Source organism: Oncorhynchus mykiss, chromosome 11 (assembly GCF_057628025.1).
Source record: "Oncorhynchus mykiss isolate SJ-2025 chromosome 11, ASM5762802v1, whole genome shotgun sequence".
In the NCBI taxonomy this organism is placed as follows: domain Eukaryota; kingdom Metazoa; phylum Chordata; class Actinopteri; order Salmoniformes; family Salmonidae; genus Oncorhynchus; species Oncorhynchus mykiss.
This window is the reverse complement of record NC_143032.1, coordinates 11,245,478-11,267,998: the sequence shown is the minus strand read 5'-3', so window position 1 is coordinate 11,267,998 and position 22,521 is coordinate 11,245,478. Positions and strand designations below refer to the sequence as shown.

The 22,521-nt window shown below is 44.7% G+C and overlaps 1 protein-coding gene across 3 annotated transcripts in view; it reads right to left on the bottom strand.

The window, feature by feature from the left end:
- LOC110535262 (rho GTPase-activating protein 18) overlaps positions 1 to 22,521 on the bottom strand; it is a 36,529-nt gene that overhangs the window by 3,074 nt on the left and 10,934 nt on the right. For 2 of the 3 annotated variants that reach the window (XR_016484367.1, XM_021620151.3), the window contains exons 2-14: positions 12,502 to 12,704; positions 12,051 to 12,271; positions 9,296 to 9,380; positions 8,852 to 9,051; positions 8,430 to 8,595; positions 8,149 to 8,240; positions 5,282 to 5,359; positions 3,474 to 3,633; positions 3,060 to 3,142; positions 1,122 to 1,319; positions 558 to 701; positions 227 to 354; positions 47 to 111 (exon numbers count right to left, since the gene is read on the bottom strand). Coding sequence is in view for 2 of the 3 variants with exons in the window: in XM_021620151.3 (XP_021475826.1) it covers positions 47 to 111; positions 227 to 354; positions 558 to 701; positions 1,122 to 1,319; positions 3,060 to 3,142; positions 3,474 to 3,633; positions 5,282 to 5,359; positions 8,149 to 8,240; positions 8,430 to 8,595; positions 8,852 to 9,051; positions 9,296 to 9,380; positions 12,051 to 12,271; positions 12,502 to 12,704 (1,823 nt within the window). In the remaining variant the exon portion in view is untranslated. Of the gene's footprint in view, positions 1 to 46; positions 112 to 226; positions 355 to 557; positions 702 to 1,121; positions 1,320 to 3,059; positions 3,143 to 3,473; positions 3,634 to 5,281; positions 5,360 to 8,148; positions 8,241 to 8,429; positions 8,596 to 8,851; positions 9,052 to 9,295; positions 9,381 to 12,050; positions 12,272 to 12,501; positions 12,705 to 19,725; positions 20,018 to 22,521 lie in introns of those variants that run through there. The other variant, XM_021620152.3, reaches the window with a different exon arrangement.

Here is a 22,521-nt window from a genome sequence, read left to right as displayed (position 1 = left end):
AATCAGAATCTGTGTTTGAAAGAGTCTGTGATTTAATGGTACGTACCTATGTTTCCTCCGACCTCAAACAAATACTGACGTGGCCTCCGGCTACTGTTTCTGGTGCCACGACTAAGAGAGAAAAGAGAATGATTTGAATAAACCCAGACATCTCTATAGTATGCATTAGAAAAAAAACAGAGGTACTGTCTGGGACAGAAAAAAGTAATCCTCGTCCCCCACTGACCCGTTCTCGTAATCGAAGCGCGCCATAACGTCTTTGGCCTTGGTCTCGTTGTCAAGCTGGATCGCCATGGAGATCTTGGCGTGTAGTGGGGCGTGAACCCTGATGACCCCTTGTCGGAGGTCAGTGAGCTGTGGACCAAGATAAGATAATTCAAGTCCCATTACGTGACTGAATCTCATTCTGAAAGGTACTAGCGACCTCATCCAAATAAGTTCTGTCAGGCGCAAACATACACCTAATAACTTATGATATGGTTGTCTAGTCAAACTAACATTGAGAATACATCTGAATTGTTTTGGGGTAAAAGTACTTTACAGTCAGTAATCATTACCTCGCTCCTCTCAGTCTTCTCTCGTTCAGTGGTCTTCCTCCTCATCTGTAGCAGCTTCCTCTTGGTCTTCTCTGAGCTGGGCGGCTTCTTGCTGGCACCAGCCTCATTTAACTTCCTCACGTGGGAGATGAGAAAGCAGGGCACCTGAGGAGAGAACAATAGACCTGTTAATCTCCCTGCCCAGAGGCTTAAGGGTTGGGGCTATACAGGCTATATGCTTTCTAAGAAGCCAGGCACCAGTCACAAGATTTGGGTCAAGCTGCTCTTTGCGTTTCACACAAAGTGCCCGGATCACTGTCCTTGAGGGGTTTTGAGACAGGTTCATTTAGCCTGTCTACTAGCCTACTAACCTTATTGAATTACTGGAAGTCGTAAAATTTCAGATGCGACACTGGAACAGTTTGGGAAGTTTAGATGTAATTTATTAACCAGTCATTTCCAAATGTACAGCCTCAGTAGATTAACGCCTTATACTTTGACGAGCTAAATTGGGGGAGTGTGTGTGTGTTTGTACGTATCTGTACACGTGTGTGTGTGTGTGTGTGTAAATAGTAGCCAACTCACGGTCCAGAGCAGGTCCTGGTGTGTGATGAGTAGCCGTACGAGGTGGGCTGCCCCTGCGGCGCCCTGTATCTCCTCCTGTTTGGCGTTCTTGCCCCGGTAGGTGAAGAGGTTGGGAGCCACAATCATGGACACGTTCCACAGACCCATCCTGTTCTTCTCCTCATAGGCAACCACCTTCCTCAGGAACTCCAACAGCGCCTGCAGAGAGAGGAGTAAGAGTGGGTGTGTGCGTGTAGTTATTGTGTGTATGCGTATACGTGTGGGTGTGTATGCGTCTGTGTGTGTGGTGTGTATATATATATATATATATATATATGTATGCGTTTGTGTGTGTGGTGTGGGTGTGTATGCGTTTGTGTGCGTTCAGCCTTTGCACTGGCACGTCACTGGGTATATCTGGCCTGCGGATTCAAAATGTGTTGACAAACTAAACACACTGATACCTTATACAACACACTGTCTATGTACACTCAGGAAGAGATGACATCATTGGGTTATCAAACCGGTTCACTCCACACCTTCAAACAACCAGCTCAGGCCAAAAAAAATTGTTTTGATTAAAAAAAAAACATCTTGCATCACAACACATCTCCTCTTTCTAAATATATATTTTAACTCTACTGTATATAACAATATGAATATGTAGATTTGAATAGTGTGTAATCTTTTTATCTCTTGGTATATTTAATATCTTATTTTGTTCGGGTCTATTACTGTTCGGTACTTTGTCATGTATTTGTTCATTTTATGTGGACCCCAGGAAGAGTAGCTGCTGAATGTACAGTATCTAATGGACCCCAGGAAGAGTAGCTGCTGAGTGTACAGTATCTAATGGACCCCAGGAAGAGTAGCTGCTGTGTACAGTATCTAATGGACCCCAGGAAGAGTAGCTGCTGAGTGTACAGTATCTAATGGACCCCAGGAAGAGTAGCTGCTGAGTGTACAGTATCTAATGGACCCCAGGAAGAGTAGCTGCTGAGTGTACAGTATCTAATGGACCCCAGGAAGAGTAGCTGCTGAGTGTACAGTATCTAATGGACCCCAGGAAGAGTAGCTGCTACATGTACAGTATCTAATGGACCCCAGGAAGAGTAGCTGCTGAGTCTACAGTATCTAATGGACCCCAGGAAGAGTAGCTGCTGAGTGTACAGTATCTAATGGACCCCAGGAAGAGTAGCTGCTGAGTGTACAGTATCTAATGGACCCCAGGGAGAGTAGCTGCTGCATGTACAGTATCTAATGGACCCCAGGAAGAGTAGCTGCTGAATGTACAGTATCTAATGGACCCCAGGAAGAGTAGCTGCTGAGTGTACAGTATCTAATGGACCCCAGGAAGAGTAGCTGAATGTACAGTATCTAATGGACCCCAGGAAGAGTAGCTGCTGAATGTACACTATCTAATGGACCCCAGGAAGAGTAGCTGCTGCATGTACAGTATCTAAATGGGGAGCCTAATAAACTAAAGCACCCACCTAAACTTCAGACAATAACCCCTTCATGGAGCTACATTTAAACATGACTGTTGTTCTTCCGGTTCACTTCACGTGTGCCAAGATGACTCATCATATTTTGCCTCGACTGAGGCTCAAGGGTTCAGCAACACTTGATGTTTGTTTACATGTTACGAAACGCTCCTTAGAATGGAATGTCAGTCACTTGTGGTTGTGACGATTGGCTAATGAGTCATAGGAATGCATCGGAAATGCATAGTTGGACACAGTTGCCCAATTAAAAACAAAACTCAGATATTTTAAGGTTGGGTAGGATAAGTGTGTATGTGTGTGTTTTGGGTTGTGAGATCATAGTTCATAGTTCAGAGTAGTGTCTCTGTCCATGGTCATGAGTCCTAGAATAGCCACAAAGGCGACGAACCCTGCGCAGAGAGACCAAGGGTGAATAAAATGTTGACTTGACCTTTAGGGTCATAGTCACGCTCACCTTGAGTGTGTCTCTGTTGGGCTCAGGTAGCAGCATGATGAGGAGGTGCAGGGCCTGGATCTGCTGTCTGGGAGAGGAGATATCTGAGAAGATACAGAGCAGAAAACACACTAATCTCTCATACACACACACATAACCTTTCTTATCAGTGTTAAGTGTTAAGAGTATACTTTAGAGAAAACATGTCAATTAATCATACATATTAATGTTACATGTACTGTAATGAATGTTAACCATGGTGATATACTGTATGAAGGACGGTAGAATTGGACAGAGTCTCTGCCTACTGGGCAGCTAATGAACCTTCGCTGGGTGTATAAAGGGCTGACCAGTTTGAGGGTGTCTAGTCACATATGTACTGTATCCACTTCATCATAAGAGTGTAGGTAGGCCTGCGTGCGTGTGCGTACTCACTCTGTGCGGCGGAGAAGGCAGGAGCGTGCTGGAGCGTGAGCAGAGGATAAGGCAGTTCTCTGATGAACATCTTCAGCAGACCCGCTGCGTCATTGTGCCTCACCTGCTCCCAGTCAAACCGGTCCTCATAGAGCTTCTGCTCCAGCTCCTGGCGCAGATGCTGCAATAACCAACAACAAATCAAAATGGCTCCTCCTCTGGTAAAACTCAACTCTATAGGTCACCTGGGTTGACCTGCCATGGCACCTAACAAATCAAAATGGAGGGGGGGGTTGGTCTAATAATGGAAGGAGGGTATTCAGACCAGAGGGTAGGGAGAGGTAGAGAGGGTGGTCTTCCGCAGCCTGGAATTGATGCTGGGGGAGTGGAGATGACAATGGGGCGGCAGTGTAGCCTAGTGGTTAGAGCGTTGGACTAGTAACTGAAAGGTTGCAAGTTCAAATCCCTGGGCTGACAAGGTAACAATCTGCCCCTGAACAAGGCAGTTCAGTTCCTAGGCCGTCATTGAAAATAAGAATTTGTTCTTAACTAACTTGCCTAGTTAAATAAAGGTTCAAATGTATTTTTTTTATTTTAATCAGAGAGTCAGTGAAGGCTCACTCTGTCTGGACAGGGTTCATCTGTGGGCCCCTGGGCTGGCTGTGTATCAGGGGCCTCGACTCAGTATGGATCTACTAGTAAAAAATATGTTTTGGTTGAAGAGTGCAAAGCACATGCACGTGCACCCTTTCACACAGAGACATGCTACACACACGTAAGCACATTGATATGCATGCATGTACACACAGTGGTGTAAAGTTAAAATACTTTAAAGTACAACTTAAGTAGTTGTGTATCTGTAGTTTACTAATTATATTTTTGACAATCTGTACTTCACTAGATTCCTAAAGAAAATAATGTAGTTTTTACTCCATACATTTTCCCTGACACTCAAAAGTACTCGTTATATTTTGACAGGAAAATTGTCCAATTCACAGACTTAACAAGAGAACATCCCTGGTCATCCCTAATGCCTCTGATCTGGAGGACTCACTAAACAGAGAACATCCCTGGTCATCCCTAATGCCTCTGATCTGGAGAACTCTCTAAACACAAATGCTTTGTTTGTAAATGATGTCTGAGTGTTGGGGTGTGCCCCTGGCTATTCGTCAATATAAATAAAACGAGAACATTGTGTGGTCTGGTTTGCTTAATATAAGGAAGTTGAAATTATTTATACTTTTACTTTTGATACTTAAGTATACATAAAAGCAAATACTTTTAGACTTTTACTCAAGTGGTATTTTACTGTGTGACTTTCACTTTTACTTGAGTAATTTGCTATTAAAAAGGTATATTTACTTTTACTCAAGTATGGCAATTGGGTACTTTTTCAATCACTGTGTACAGACACACACACACCTGCACCAATCTCACCAACACAGAATGACTGCATGAGAGAGAAGGAATGTGGGAATGATAAGGGGAGAGATCAGTGTAGGGAGGAGGGACACTGCCTTGTGTTTTAGATAGCAGAAATAGGTCAGTCATTAACATGGTTTATGAGCATGATGTCATTTCCTGCCAAAACAACCATTCTTCTAGGCCACTGAAAACGAAGCTGTCCTTTACAACGTGAATGTGGATACCGTAAACCTCTACACTGGGCTCATACAAGAAAGAGTCAATTACAAAATGTTTTGATTTATTGCTGTCTTTCCCTTCTGTGAAATGTTTTTACAATGTCACAGAGCTATGATTGGTGGTTGACAGCTATAGGGTGACAAACTCCAGTGTGTGTGTGTGTGTGTGTATCTAGGGTGTCTTACCTTTACTCTGGAGGCAGACCCTGGTACTCTGAGAATCCCCTCAGTCTGTAGTCCTGTCTGCTCCAGCTTGGACAAGAGCTGTAAACACACAAGAGTACACGTTTTATGAAACAAAAATGTAACAAGCCAAGAGGGACATTCCAATGTGAACCTGACTCATCCGTAAACAAAACCAACCTAACGTGACTGCATTTGTTTCATCTTCCGGTTTTCACAGCCAAAGCATTGTTGGTAACATACAGAACAACTTAGAGCCGTCAGACCCTAATGGGAAGTTCTTTTTTTGTGACAGGGAAGTTTTCAAAACCACAAAAAAAAAACAGCATTCAATTCATATTGACAACTAGTGATAAAAGCGTCCACAGATTCAGTCTCTGACCCTTGATGTGTTTGTTTTCCATTGCCCTACTGAACAAGACTCAGGTCTGGGTTGGCGACTTCAGTCGTTTTGCCTCTACATTCCAGGAGTGGAAAGATGTGCCTAAGTCAGCGCCCTGAGATAACGCTATCAGAACCCTCCGTCTCTCACACAAGTGGTACACTCCAAAACAAAGGGACAACCCTCCTGTTTCCTGCCTCTTACTGGGGACTGAAGAGATACAATATTCGCCTTAAAAAGGTGCACTCCGTAACTTTTACCACACAAGTAAACTGTGTGGTAATAACCACCTGTTTACTAGATCAAACAAAATCATAATCCTGAAGTAACCTCCTTCATCAAGTCATCCAGCAAAAACCCATTTCCAGGTCAGCAAAAATATATAGCAACACTGACATAGCAGTGAAATAACCATTGCGCTTCAAAAGAAAAAAAAAGTCCTATAATTCCCTTTCGGAAGTTGCTGTTATCTACCAAATCTTTTAAACACCACCTTGATACCCCATACTCTAGTCCTATACACGCCCTGTGAGACTAGACAGTCAGTGTGACAAGAGTATTTAAGTCTAATTCTGGTTGGACAGGAATGACTGCTGCGAATAGGATACCATATGGCATCCTGGCAATGCCAAGGTTCGGGTCATCCCCCTAACTGGCTGACTGACTGGCAGCTGCTAAGACTCTAAAACAGTAAGACATTATTTTCTTCAGCACAGTTTATTTACTGTCCCACCTACACTACCGTTCAAAAGTTTGAGGTTACTTAGAAATTTCATTTTTGAAAGAAAATCAAATGTTTCTGTCCATTTAAAATAGCATCAAATTGATCAGAAATACTGTATAGACATTGTTCATGTTGTTAATTACTATTGTAGTTGGAAACGGCGCTGAATTTTAAAGGAATATCTACATAGGCGTGTAGAGGACCATTATCAGCAACAATCACTCCTGTATTCCAATGGCACTGTGTGTTAGCTAATCCAAGTTTATCATTTTTTTTAAAAAGGCTAATTGATCATTAGAAACCCCTTTTGCAACTGTTGTCCTGATTAAAGAAGCAATAAAGCAGGCCTTCTTTAGACTAGTTGAGTATCTGGAGCATCAGCATTTGGGGGTTCGATTAAAGGCTCAAAATGGCCAGAAACAAAGATTTTCTTCTAAAACTTGTCAGTCTATTCTTGTTCTGAGAAACGAAGACTATTCTATGCGAAAAATTACCAAGAAACTGAAGATCTCATCCAACGCTGTGTACTACCCCCGTCACAGAACAGCGCATACTGGCTCTAACCAGAATAGAAAGAGTTGGAGGCCCCGGTGCACAACTGAGCAAGAGGACAAGTACATTAGAGTGTCTAGTTTGAGAAACAGATGCTTCACAAGTCCTCAACTGGCAGCTTCATTAAATAGTACCCGCAAAACACCAGTCTCAACGTCAACAGTGAAGCGGTGACTCCGGGATGCTGGCCTTCTAGGCAGAGTTCCTCTGTCCAGTGTCTGTGTTATTTTGCCCCCATCTTAATCTTTTATTTTTATTGGCCAGTCTGAGATGGCTTTTTCTTTGCAACTCTACCTAGAAGGCCAGCATCCTGGAGTCATCTCTTCACTGTTGACGTTGAGACTGGGGTTTTGCAGTTACTATTTAATGGAGCTGTTTCTTAAAAAATCTGCCGTTTCCAGCTACAATAGTCAGTTACAACATTAACAAGGTCTACACTTTATTTCTGATAAATTTGATGCTATTTTAAAAATGGACAAAAAAAGTGCTTTTCCTTCAAAAACGAGGACATTTTTAAGTGAACCCAAACTTTTGAACTGTAGCGTATATAAAAAAAATATGAGTTATCAGAGCTAACATATTCTATGATAGAAATAGACAATAACTAACATACATCCATAGCTGATTTGACAACACAAATGAATATATAATTCAGTTTATGATTAATCACTTGACACTCCTCCCCCGATCGGTAAGTTTAACAGGAGCATATGGTACATTTCTGACATTTAGTCTCTCCAGAATGTCTTTGTGATAACACGTGAGAAACCAATGCTTAAGCAGGCTGCCAAGTGCTGATAGAGAGAAACAGGAGGGGAAATAGGATCTTGGAGAAGGGCAGGCAGTGAGTTGGCTTGTGCTGACACACATTAGGATTAACACAAACTATCTCACTAAAACACACACACAGGAGAAGATGGGTAGTGTGTTGTAGTCAATGGTTCTGAGAAAGGGTTGGTTCTGGGAAAGGGTTAGTTCAGTAGGAATATCATGATGGACGTGATGAGGGCCAGTGTACTATGGGTTATCAGAGGGTGGGAGAAGAGCTGAGGGAAGGAGAGAACGAGAGAGAGTAAGGAAATGAGGGAGAGAGACTGTTTAACTGACCCATAGAAGTGCTAAGTAGAAGGCCCCCATAAATGGCAATGCAGAATAACCCCAAAGTAAAGGACAGCTGAAGCAAACGAATAGAACTAAAAACAGGAACAGTACCTTTCTGAACACAAGAGGAACCTTGGACCCAGGAAACTTCTTCTGGTCATTCTCCAGTAGAGTGGTCAGGGGAACTCCAAATATACCACTTTCTGTGGAGCGGGAGGGAAACGTTCAAACCAGAGGGACTGTTCATGTAAAAACGTGATGTGCAACACCAGAGTTGTGTTCATTATGGCAAGCATCTGAAAACATCATAGAATGCCTAGTCCCGCCATGTTTACATGTGTTTTCTGCTGTTTGGTGCACATTGAACACGACCCAGTCAACCAGCCACCCACCTCTGGCCTTGCTACGTGCCGCTCGGTTGCGTTTGAGCTCGATGCCCAGGCCGTCGTAGAAGGTGGTCAGTTCAATCAAAGAGATGTAGCCGATCTTCTTCATGTCCTCACAAGACAGGTCCTGGATGCGGGTGAGGCCCAGTTTAGGCCTGGGCAGCTGAAATGTCTGTACAAGACCGAAGACAACACACATTTTACATATTCAAACAGGTTCCTGGAGGGCGGCCTAGTGGTTAACACAGCTGCCTCCAGTCCACAAAAAGCCGCCTACGGCAGGAGTTCAAATCCTCGCTCTGCCACTTTCTGTCCTATACATCCCCTTCCCCTTCAATATGTCTCTCCCTCTCATTTCCTACTGTCTAAATAACTGTTGTTTTTAGTTCCATTTCCCTTTAAACAAAAAGGTCAGAGGTGAGACTCACTGGCAGGTCATGGTCATCTCTGTGGATGCGTTGGCAGTCCTGGCAGTCCCCCTGGCGGCCCCTGTGGTGGGCAGTGGTGCCCTCTGAGTAGGGCACCTCGAAAGACAGGGAGTCAGAGGTGTCCTGAGGTGGTGGGCAGTGAGGGCACTCTAAAACACGTCTCTCTGTGCTCTGGGAGAAGCTGGGACACGCAGGCCTCACTGGAAAACACACACACACACCAGTCTCAATGATAGCTACATCACCAGTATATTCCCCCTTAAGCACAGACATCAGTCCAACCAATCAGATGGGAATGATACAAGTCCATTGTGTTATTCACATTGAAACGATCATAAGAAGCATTCAACCCATTGGAGGGGTTCCTTCACAGGGAGGGGTAACCACAGCCAACCACATCAAACCAAACAATAAATGGTGGTAACATATTGAGAGACGACTCACCTCTAGAAGACGTCCGGTGGACGCATCTGGAAGGCATGTCTCCATTGGGTGACTTGGGGGGGACAGGGGGTATGGGATCAACTGGCTAAAAGGAGAGGAGACATACGTGATCATCATTTATTCTCATTCAACGTGTGGGACACATGAAAAGACGGATGATCTTTCAGCATTCAACTATGGTGAAAGGATTTAGGAGTCATTTCTGAACCGAATGAACACCAGCAGTATCAGACACAGTAACAGATGTCAGAACAGCGATGTGCTAGTTTAATTCCTGTGAATTGACTTCCATATTACGGCTGCGCAGGTTCATTTGCAGACACGGGGAGAGAGGAAAGTGGATATCAACGGAACAAAGGAGGTTTCAACAGGAGCCAGCTGTTTTGTTCTGTTGTATACATACAAGTCAGTGAAAAGAGCATGGTCAACGGTTACGCACAACGCTGCCAGAATTGACTGGAGCCAAACCACATCGTCAGCAGCACCGCAATAGAGAAATACAGCCTAGAAACTATAGGTTACATGTACCCAAATATCCATTGCACAGACAGAGAGCTTGAGTCCATAATATATCCAGGTAAATACTTACGGTATGCCTAAATACACAATGGTACATATACGTCATGGTATACTTGTACTGCAATGTTGAGGGAACTAGCACACAAGCATTTCTCTGCACCTTTTATGCCAGCTGTAAACGGTGTACGTGACAAATACAATGTCATGTTAAGCAATTAAAATAACTACATGCTTTTTCTTTTCAACGATGTCCTTTTACAATCCACCAACCAAACACAAAAAAAGGAGTTACCACCATCTTTCACTATTAGATGACAAAAAGGCTACGGTCTAATTTTTCCTCACCCAGACTGAATGGATGTTTTTATGCTTCTAGATTGGTTTACAGCCCAGACTCAATGCCCTGGACACCTTAATCCATTTCCCTAATCATACTAAAACAAACAGTTGTCTGTGGGGCCTGCCAGTAGCCTGCACTAGGATATGGGGCCTGCCAGTAGCCTGCCACTAGGCTGTGGGGCCTGCCAGTAGCCTGCACTAGGATATGGGGCCTGCCAGTAGCCTGCACTAGGCTATGGGGCCTGCCAGTAGCCTGCACTAGGATATGGGGCCTGCCAGTAGCCTGTCACTAGGCTATGGGGCCTGCCAGTAGCCTGTCACTAGGCTATGGGGCCTGCCAGTAGCCTGCACTAGGCTATGGGGCCTGCCAGTAGCCTGCACTAGGATATGGGGCCTGCCAGTCGCCTGCCACTAGTCTGTGGGGCCTGCCAGTAGCCTGCCACTAGTCTGTGGGGCCTGCTAGTAGCCTGCCACTAGTCTGTGGGGCCTGCCAGTAAACAATGGGGCCTGCCAGTAGCCCGCCACTAGGCTGTGGGGCCTGCCAGTAGCCTGCCACTAGGCTGTGGGGCCTGCCAGTAGCCTGTACTAGGCTGTGGGGCCTGCCAGTAGCCTGCCACTAGTCTGTGGGGCCTGCCAGTAGCCTGCCACTAGTCTGTGGGGCCTGCCAGTAAACGATGGGGCCTGCCAGTAGCCTGTACTAGGCTGTGGGGCCTGCCAGTAGCCTGCACTAGTCTGTGGGGCCTGCCAGTAAACGATGGGGCCTGCCAGTAGATTGTGAGGCCTTAAGTAGAGTGAAGGCTTTCTCTGTGTCCCGGACTAAGTGGTGTGACTCATAACCCTGTGCTCCCTTCCACATCTGACTCACCCTAGAGGCTCCTGCCATCACCACACAGCAGTGCTGACAGAGGCACTCGTGGCACTCTTTGGTTGGGGGTGTTATTGGTCCTATCACCCCTCCCATTCATTCATGCTGTAAATATCTCAATCTCTTTCAACACTACATAGCCACACAATAGCCTTGGGAGGGCTAGTCTTAGTCATATCAGCTAGCTAGATACTGAGGTGCAGTCTGCATACTTGCCTCAACTTCCCTTGATAGACAACTGCAAAGACACCACTAGGCCGAACACAATCTGTGGGCTTGCTACCTGATATACGACCAACCCTTCTACAGAATTACAATGCTGCTGTGCTATAGGATGCCATTTGATCTCAGCAGTGCATGCATTACACCGCCATCTGAAAACAGTATGGGACTTCCCTGTTGCCCTTCTCATGTAAAACTTTCTTCACATTCCAGCTCCCAGCCAGTCAGTGGGGCAATTCTATTTCTGGAGAAAGAGGGGACAGCTGCCCACACCAGCTGAGAGCTGCATTATAGGGCTAAGCAAGAGCTCATCGTGTTTCCACCATCCAACACCGCTCCTCTAACAATGGCCCGTGCCAAAGCCATGTATTATGCCTATAATGGTTCTGGCCCATACCAATGCTGGGGTGGGGGGTGGGGGTGACATCCTGAGTATCTGAAGCATGTTTACTGGACTCCTCTCCTTACTCTATTCCATCTCTGACACACAGGATTAGGATACGTACTGAGATTACAGAGGCTTGTCTGGCTCTGCCAGAGGATCAGTATGCCAGATGAGATGGTTATATCCAGATGAACTGAGGTCATAGGGGCACTGAGGGTCAGAGGCACCAGTTATAGCCGACAAAGGGCCAGACATGAGACAGATTTCATGTCAACTCGTTTCATTTTAGGATTTCAATGGGAAATATACAGACTCCAACTCCATAAACGCAATTGCTGAATGCTTAACCCAAAGCACCCTCACCGTAGATGGATCATAAACAACAAAAAGTGTTCCCTTTATCTCTTTGAAGCCATCTGTCTCACCGATGTGTCTGGCGTGGAGAAGATGTCTCGGACGTGTCTAGTCGGCTGCTTGCTCCTCTTCCTCACGGTCAAGGTGTAATTATCCACACGCTTCTTCACCATGGCTGCCTGCGAGCGCGTTAGCGTGGAGAGCAGCGCCTCCGCAGGCCCCTCCCCCAACGCCCCCGACACCAGCGTGGAAAGACCCGCATCCTGCAGCCACGCCTCTTCAAGCTCCGCCTCTGGAATGCAGAAGAGTCAGAGATAAATCAGTATCCATAGCATTTATCAGAATCTAAATGTGTCTCCATCTCTATGGGAAGGACATCAAAAGAGCACATCAAGTGTTGGTGTCCATTCCATTTAATATTTCCAGAGTTTAATGGAATTTAACTAGAATTGAGCCCAACTCAACACACCCTAGGTCTATAAATGGCTAAAAGCACAATTTCCTGGTAAGTATGTAGCCTACCGTCCATACTGCCCCTCTCCAGCAAGTCCTCGTGGCCCCGCTGGCCATCTTCCTCGATGTTCTTCACTTCGCTCCAGTAGTCCTCCATGGAGTCCTGGGAGTCCCGTGACGCCGGCCGCTCCGGTGGGCTGGGAGGGGGAGAGGGCCTGGTCCCCCTAGAACTCATCCTGCCTAGTAGGTCTATCCCCTGGTACTGCACCTTCCTGGGGTGGGGAGGGAGGAGGTCAGTAAGTCAATAGGTTGGTATTGGGAGGTGGGGAGGAGATTGTAGGCCGTTTGTCATACCAGAATTGGTTTAACTGTGAAAAACATTTCAATTTCAAAATACCAGATTCACACATTGAGGGGAAAAGAATAGGCTACGTCAGACATACACTTCTTAAAACCCCTGTACTTTATAAACCATATACACACACCGGATACACCTAGATCAGACACTAGAAACTACACTTCTCAAAACCCCTGTACTTTATAAACCATATACACACCGGATACACCTAGATCAGACACTAGAAACTACACTTCTCAAAACCCCTGTACTTTATAAACCATATACACACCGGATACACCTAGATCAGACACTAGAAACTACACTTCTCAAAACCCCTGTACTTTATAAACCATATACACACCGGATACACCTAGATAAGACACTAGAAACTACACTTCTCAAAACCCCTGTACTTTATAAACCATATACACACCGGATACACCTAGATCAGACACTAGAAACTACACTTCTCAAAACCCCTGTACTTTATAAACCATATACACACCGGATACACCTAGATCAGACACTAGAAACTACACTTCTCAAAACCCCTGTACTTTATAAACCATATACACACCGGATACACCTAGATCAGACACTAGAAACTACACTTCTCAAAACCCCTGTACTTTATAAACCATATACACACCGGATACACCTAGATCAGACACTAGAAACTACAGTACCAGGGTTTTTCTTTATTTTTACTATTTTCTACATTGTGGAATAATAGTAAAGACATCATCAATGACATAACATATGGAATCATGTTACCAAAAAAAGTGTTATATTATATATTTGAAATTCTTCAAAGTAGCCACTTTTTGCCTTGATGACATTTTCTACATTCAATGTGGAAAATAGTACAAATAAAGAAAAACCCTTGAATGAGTAGGTGTGTCTAAACTGTTGACTGGTAGGACTGACAGGAGGGGAATTTAACTCACCACGCCCCTACTGAAGACACTGGACTGGAGGAGCTAGGGGGCTAGTCTAAGAATGATTATCTTATCTTTCATTGCAAAATGAGCCCAGTATCACTTAGGCCAGCATGTCACACTGTGAATCATAGAAACCATTACGCATTCAGAAATGAATTGGGGGGGGCTGAATCACCATTCCTAATAAAGAAGAAAACTACTTTAGGCACTCGACCACAGTTTATATCTGTGATAAACATCTTTCTGGAGAGAGTTCTCCCTTATTCCCTCCTAAACACTGCATCCACTCAGAGAATCAAAACAGCAGATTCTTTAGCTTCATGAAATAACGAAAGAAGCAAATGTTTCTAAACAAACTGTAAATAATAGTGAAGTGAAACCATGTAACTTAACATGAAACTGGGCTGTAATTAACCTCTGAACTTTGGAAAACAACGATAAATACATAAAACTTGCGGGGTGGGGGGGGGGGGGGGGGGGGGTAATAAACAGACAATAAGACCCAGCATGAAACTATTCATTAGGAGAAACGCGAGTTGCGGCTGGAGCTGCTATAAGCCGTGCATGTACACGAATGCACAGTGGGGTAAAATACTTATGTAGTACTTTAAAGTATTCTTAAGTCCTTTTTGGGGGTTATTTGTACTTTACTATTTATATTATTGACAACTTTCACTCCATTAAATTCCTGACATCAAAAAGTACTAGTTACAGTTAGAATGTTCAGGCAGGACAGCAATCTGGTCGAATTCACACACACCTATAACACTTTGTCATCTGGCAGACTCACTAAACACAAATACTGCATTTGTAAATTACGTCTGAGTGTTGGAATTTTATGTATAACATTTACTATAACTAAATACTTCTACTCAATTTTGACAAATGAGTACTTTTTCAACCACTGTACTTAAGCACATGTTAAAACCAGATACTTTGAGACTTTTACTAGTATTTTACTGGGTAACCTTTACTTGAGTAATTCTGTATTTAGGTACAGTGTCTTTACTTTTACTCAAGTATGAAATTGGGTACTTGTAACACCCCTGTGAATGAGGGTGCTTGTGCTCCACTTCACATGTATGAGCATGTTAGGCAGAGATGGGCAACCTTGATGGGAGTGGGGGGGGCCACATAAAAATCACAACTCATCATGAGGGACCGCAGTGGCTCGCGGGTCTGTGTATCCATACCCACACATGCAGTCAGTGCCGGCCGTAGCCTATTGGGGGCATTAAGTAAAATTGTTGCGGGGGTCCCAACTTGCGAGTAAAACATTTTAGAGGCCCTCCTCTCAACAGTGGAGATATTTATTTTCACATTTCTTGTAATCTACACATTTTGCCATGGGGCAGAGAAAATACAAAATCAATGGGGGTCCCCCCATCTGTAATTTGACAACAAATTTAGATAGCTGGCTAGACTAATTTACCAATCAGTGACTGATACAGGAGGGAAAACTGCTACCCTGGGGAAGGGTACCAAAAAATGTCTGCAGCATTGAAGGTCTCCAAGAACCCAATGGCCTCCATCCTTCTTAAAATGGAAGAAGTTTGGAACCACCATGACTCTTCCTAGAGCTGGCCGCCCGGCCAAACTGAGCAATCGGGGGAGAAGGGCCTTGGTCAGGGAGGTGACCAAGAACCCAATGGTCACTCTGACAGAGCTCCAGAGTTCCTCTGTGGAGATGGGAGAACTTTCCAGAAGGATAACCATCTCTGCAGAACTCCACAAATCAGGCCTTTATGGTAGAGTGGCCAGACAGAAGCCGCTCCTCAGTAAAAGGCACATGACAGCCTTCACCCGCTTGGAGTTTGCCAAAAGGCACCTAAAGGGCTCTCAGACGAAGAGAAACAAGATTCCCTGGTCTGATGAAACCAAGATTGAACTCTTTGGCCTGAATGACAGGAGTCACATCTGGAGGAGACCTGGCACCATACCTACGGTGAAGCATGGTGGTGGCAGCATCATGCTGTGAGGATGTTTTTCAGCGGCAGGGACTGGGAGACTAGTCAGGAGAGGGAAAAATTTACGGAGAAAAGTACAGAGATCCTTGATGAAGTCCTGAGCGCTCTGAAACAGGTTATCAGACTGGGGTGAAGGTTCACCTTCCAACAGGACAACGACCCTAACCACACAGCCAAGACAATGCAGCAGTGCCTTTAGGAAAAGTCTATGAATGTCCTTGAGTAGCCCAGGCAGAGCCTGGACTTTGAACCCGATCGAACATCTCTGGAGAGACCTAAAATAGCTGTGCAGGGACGCTTCCCATCCAGCCTGAAAGGATCTGTAGAGAAGAAATGGGAGAAACTCCCCAAGTACAGGTGTGCTAAGCTTGTAGCTTCATACCCAAGAAGACTCAAGGCTGTAATCGCTGCCAAAGGGGCTTTACTGAGTAAAGGGTCTGAATACTTATGTCAATGTCAAAAATATATATATATTTTTTTATACAATAATATCTTAATACCTGTTTTTGCTTTGTCATTTTGGACTATTGTGTGTACATTGATGAGAAACAAAAAACATTTAATACATTTTAGAATAAGTAACAAAATGTGAAAAATGTGGTCTGAATACATTCAGAATGCACTGTCCATCATCATGCGGAGTCCATCCAGCCTCCTATAAAGCCATCTCTTCCCACAGGTCTGCCTGCTTCCAGTCACAGCCGGGTTCCCATTACAACTCCTAATTACAGAGAGGCCTCGTGACATCACAGGCCTTTTCATTTCAGACAGGCAGAGTTATGAGTGGTCAGGAGAGCAGCACCTTGTTGTGGCTTGTTGGCCCCTTAAACCTGTATGGCTGGGCCCGTGTCTGATGCGGTCCGGTCCGATGGAGTCTGATGGACCAGGTCAATGCTGGGATAGGAGGTTCCTGGTCCAAAGAATGATAGGTTGGGAAAGGAACGTGGCAGAGTACTGAGGGCAGTGTCATACACACCCTTCTCTCCCCCTCTACAGCTGGAGGAGGGACATGAATAGGAGTCAAGGGGAAGGTTAAAGGGGTCTTCCCTAGGACTGTAAGGGATTTCCTACTATCTATTCAGCATGGAAACCATCTCAATGTCATTCAATTCTGTTCAAATTAAATTTGCTGCACAATGAACAATTTTGTTTGCAAGCTCACGTAGGGCCAAAAGCACATCAGTATTCAGGGAAAAAGGTATGCCTGCTTGTTTGTATTCAAATATTGATAAGTGTGTGTGTGTGTGTGTGTGTGTGCCAGGAAGCTGGCCCTGGCCACACTTAGGGGGGATGTTATTGATTAGAATGATGCATGCTGGGCGTGTGGATGGCGCAGAACTTTGTTTTAATGGGTTTTTGTTCCCCTGGGTACCCCTCCACCCTCACACCCCTCATGCTATCACATGAGATTTCACAGAATAACATACAGGTCTACAGTATGCCGTTCATTACAGGAAGAGTAGCTAGTATGATGGGCTGTAGAGGCAAAGAATAAGCTAAGAACACTTTGAGCTTATGACTATCCCTATTGATATAGGTTTAGAAACGCAGGCCTCCTCATGCACATATCATGACAATTCAAATGAACACAACCTTTTTCTAGGAATCCATGTGTGCAGAATAAAACAACAATTCCATGTGTAAGGTTGGTTTGTTGACACAAAGAAATATGCTGTGCTTGTTGAAGAGCAGGTTTGGATGTGTGTGTGTGGGTGACAGCTGTTCAGCACAGAAGCATTTCGTTTGGAGGATGTATACCATTCATTCCCGTACTAATACAACTTGAAAACAACTCTTCACCGTCTCTGAACAACAGCGACGTCACCTGCTATGATGCTGGCAACTGAGGGGGCATAGGTCAGGACCAGTATACACAAAACATCTTAGAAATCTTATGATCTTAAAAAAAAAAAAAAAAAATGTATCCTAGATAAGTACTTCTACTCTGAGACACTTTGTGAATACTGGCCCAGGTTGTTTTTCCAAGAACAGAGTCAATAGTAGACACACTAAGACACCTCAGTTGATTCACAGTGGTTAATCTCCAGTCTCTAAAATATCAAGAAACATCTGGTTCAACCCCAAAATGAAAGAAGCCTTATTAGGTGAAATACAGAACAGTTAAGGTATGTATGACACAGACACACTTAGTTCTACCCAGCCATTTCCCCTCAGGTCATGTTAAGGAGGTTTATTCAAATAAATTCAAGTTGAAGAGTAAAGAGTTTTAGATGGAGAGATTCCTAACTCAGGTGCTGGTAGTGTAGGGACAGGGTGACACCATTCCAGTGACCCATTATGTACGGTAGGCTATACTACAGTCACTATGGCTTCCTGTGATTCACTATACGCCAGTGGATACATACAGTACCCATACTGACAGTACCCATACGCCAGCGGATACATACAGTACCCATACCACAGGGGATACATACAGTACCCATACGCCAGCAGATACATACAGTGCCCATACGCCAGCGGATACATACAGTGCCCATACGCCAGCGGATACATACAGTGCCCATACCACAGGGGATACATACAGTACCCATACCACAGCGGATACATACAGTACCCATACGCCAGCGGATACATACAGTACCTATACGCCAGCAAATACATACAGTGCCCATACCACAGGGGATACATACAGTACCCATACATACAGTGCCCATACCACAGGGGATACATACAGTACCCATACGCCAGCGGATACATACAGTGCCCATACGCCAGCGGATACATACAGTGCCCATACGCCAGCGGATACATACAGTGCCCATACGCCAGCGGATACATACAGTGCCCATACGCCAGCGGATACATACAGTACCCATACCACAGGGGATACATACAGTACCCATACCACAGGGGATACATACAGTACCCATACATACAGTAGTCATACCACAGGGGATACATACAGTACCCATACATACAGTAGTCATACCACAGGGGATACATACAGTACCCATACCACAGGGGATACATACAGTACCCATACATACAGTAGTCATACCACAGCGGATACATACAGTAGTCATACCACAGCGGATACATACAGTACCCATACATACAGTAGTCATACCACAGCGGATACATACAGTAGTCATACCACAGCGGATACATACAGTAGTCATACCACAGCGGATACATGCAGTACACATACCACAGTGAATACATACAGTACCCATACATACAGTGCCCATTCCACAGGGGATACATACAGTACCCATACCACAGGGGATACATACAGTACCCATACCACAGGGGATACATACAGTAGTCATACCACAGCGGATACATACAGTAGTCATACCACAGCGGATACATACAGTAGTCACACCACAGCGGATACATGCAGTACACATACCACAGTGGATACATACAGTAGTCATACCACAGCGGATACATACAGTACACATACCACAGCGGATACATACAGTACACATACCACAGTGAATACATACAGTAGTCATACCACAGCGGATACATACAGTAGTCATACCACAGTGGATACATACAGTAGTCATACCACAGCGGATACATACAGTAGTCATACCACAGCGGATACATACAGTACACATACCACAGCGGATACATACAGTAGTCATACCACAGCGGATACATACAGTAGTCATACCACAGCTTAGGAAACCTATAGAACCATCATTCCGTTCAAAAACCTTTCTCGTCCATCATGTGGGTACCGTTCCACTACAGTCAATTCAGATATAATGAATGTACTACAATCCCTAAGTCTTCAGGTGTGCTTCTTGGTAGGATATCTTAAATAAAAAGTTGCTCCGAAATATCTTTGCCCCTCACAAAAATCAAAACATTCATACAAATAACTAAATGGAATTAGAAGTCATAATCCATGACCTCTGGCTAAAAGGTACTGAATGTTCCTTTAAGGAAATATCTTAGTAAATACAATGTGTATTCATTCACACCACCATCAATACAGACAGTCCATGTGTTAATGTTCCACTTCACAAGAATCACTCACACACTCACACTTCAGGAGGAAAAATCACATTACCTTTCAGTTCCTCATCCAGCTCGAGAGAAGAGGGGAGCGAGTGAACTCTAGTGATCTAAAAGAGAGAGGTGCCTGTCTAGAGTATATAAACAAATCTGTTTGAAGCCAGGCAGGGAGCGAGAGACAGAGACAACTATCTCAGGATATCCTCCTACAGACAGAGCTTGGGTTCCACAGAGACTCATCTCTCCTCCCACCCGCGCACACACACACACACACACACACACACCTCCTCTCTCGCGCTCTCCCTCCATCCCATTCCCACTCCGCGGCACACAAGTTTCCAGCGTCCAGCTTTCTCCCCTCCTTCCCTCACTCCCTCTCTCCCAGTCTCTCTTCCACCCCTCCCCTTCTCCGCTCCCCGGCCCCCCTGCCGACATATTTACTGCTTACAATTCCTCTTCTCTGCTTTAATCTTCGCCAAGCCTCAACTGCCTCTTTAAAGGTCATTACATGCCCACATCTCTGCACCTCTTTCACGCTCCCTCTCTTTCTGACAGATCCAGTGGAGAAAGAGTCAGAAAGACAGTGAGGGAGAAAGAGTCAGAAAGACAGTGAGGGAGAAAGAGTCAGAAAGACAGTGAGGGAGAAAGAGTCAGAAAGACAGTGAGGGAGAAAGAGAGAGAGGACATGGCAGTTAACTTGTGGTACATTTAAGAAATGGCTCTATTAAGGGCAAACCTAACCCATAATGAGTCTAATTAGGAATAGTATAAATACAGATCCCTCTTAAAATGTGACAAACCTGGAATACAAACAACTTCAAATAACTCTTGCTGTGCATCCCAGCTGTCCTGTTATAAGTGAAAAACTTACAAAAAGCTCTGCTCAAAACAATCATTTCAATTAAATATATTTTGATTGTTTTTACATCAGATCATTACTGGAGCAAAATCAAAGATAAAATATGAATATTTCCTTAAATGACCCCCCCCGCCCCCCTCCCCAAACATATGTAGGTCAATGGTGATGGAGAAACTGGAAACATGTGGAGCTGGCCTGGTCTTGATGGATAGAAAGCAGAGCGAGGGCAGGGAGTGGGTACGGAGGTCTGTAATCGGAGTAGAAAACCAAGAGCCCTCCAATCATGACCTAATTCCTCCAAGAATGTCAACACCAGGGCCTGAGAGCCAAGGCCAGAGTCCAACAACAATACCCCCGAAAAGCATAACCATTTACACGTGTTTCGACTCACTCACTGCAGCTTTAAAACATGTCCGACCAAGACCGCTCTCCTGTGCAGCCAGTGGCCCACTGCTGGAAAGTAAAGTATTGGAAGCGCGCCCTTCAAAACCTGCCAAAGCCACTTTGGCATCCCCTTTCTTCATAAGTGAATCAGCTAAAACCTTCTCCCAGATCTCCTACTGATTCAATTGGCCATACACTTTACGAAGCGATGAAATCAAAATAGTGCACGTTCCAAATTGCTGACTGTAGCGCATGTGTCTAAAACCTAACAACTTTAAAACTGTGCAAATAACAACAACACATGTTGATCTTAAATCAGTGTGACGGTCAAAACTAAAACTCATTTTCCTTAATAAGCCCCTGGCTAGGGGCTGGAACATCTGGCTTTCCAAAAATACACATGGGGGTCTGGTGCATATGGTCCAGACCTGGTCACAGCTAGCATTACATTCATTTTGGTTTGTAGGCTAAAGCCCAACCAACAACTGATCCAAAGTCAGTCCGCTATCAATCTTTTCCTTGACCAGTCGTACTATGGGCCTGACCTCTGTCTCTTTCTTGAACACTTTCTTCAGGTGACATTAAAAGACAAAAATGGGACTTTCCCTTCCTACACATCTGATTATCTGAGTGGGGCTAGCTAGACGACTGATCGCCAGTTCATCCACCTGCCATTATCATAACACCCCCTCATCACCAGACCCCCCACCTGCCCTCATCAGTGAGCCCCCCCTGCTCTCATCAGCAAGCCCCCCCCCCCCCCTGCTCTCATCAGAAGATGCATACAAGGCCCCTGTTACAGGTTAGTGAAGAGCAAGAGCCAATTCCCCTCCTACCGGTCACACAGAGAGTCCGGTCTAGCGCCGCGGGTCAGGAGCCACTATTTAGTTTGCAGACCCTCAACACCCTCAGATCTACCTGGGTTCACTAAGGTCATTATGGCCTCAAAGAAAATAGATACACACGCATACATACACACAACACACTAAAAAGGAGGGGCTGTGAGCACAGAGTGCCCTTTTTAGTACAGGTCTGGTAAAAAGCAGGGGCATTAACAACATAACAGCAGGCTACATCCTCCAACTACAGATAAGTAAAAACAAGGATGTAATGGCTGCCTCACTGATTAATACACTTGATTGGGAATGTATAGGTTGCTTGAGTGGCGTTAGTGGACGGATGGGGGTTTGTATGAAGAGTGGGATACGACCCAAAACATCAGTAACGATTCATGAGTTGTATGGGGATGTTTTGGTCCAGAACCTTGATAAAAGGATGATAGGCCCTGGTCAGTGGTCAAATGCTGGTCATGACATAACAAAGTGTCATCATATGTTGACTAACGTCGCTGCCCATGACTAATGTCCATCTATGGAAATTCAATGGAATACCATCTTGTGTTGTCTCCACTTTGTCCAGAACTCGTGTTTTAGACTCCCGCAGCCAAAATAGCTCATGTAGTGTGTGTGGCATGAAGTGTGTGGCACACCATCTGTTTTGTTGATTAGCCTAGCATTACGTCACTGTCAAATCTGCAGTACAAATTGAAAATGGCCGCCAATAATACTGTAAAATGGCAACTCATCCTTCTTCAACAAAGTACCTTAA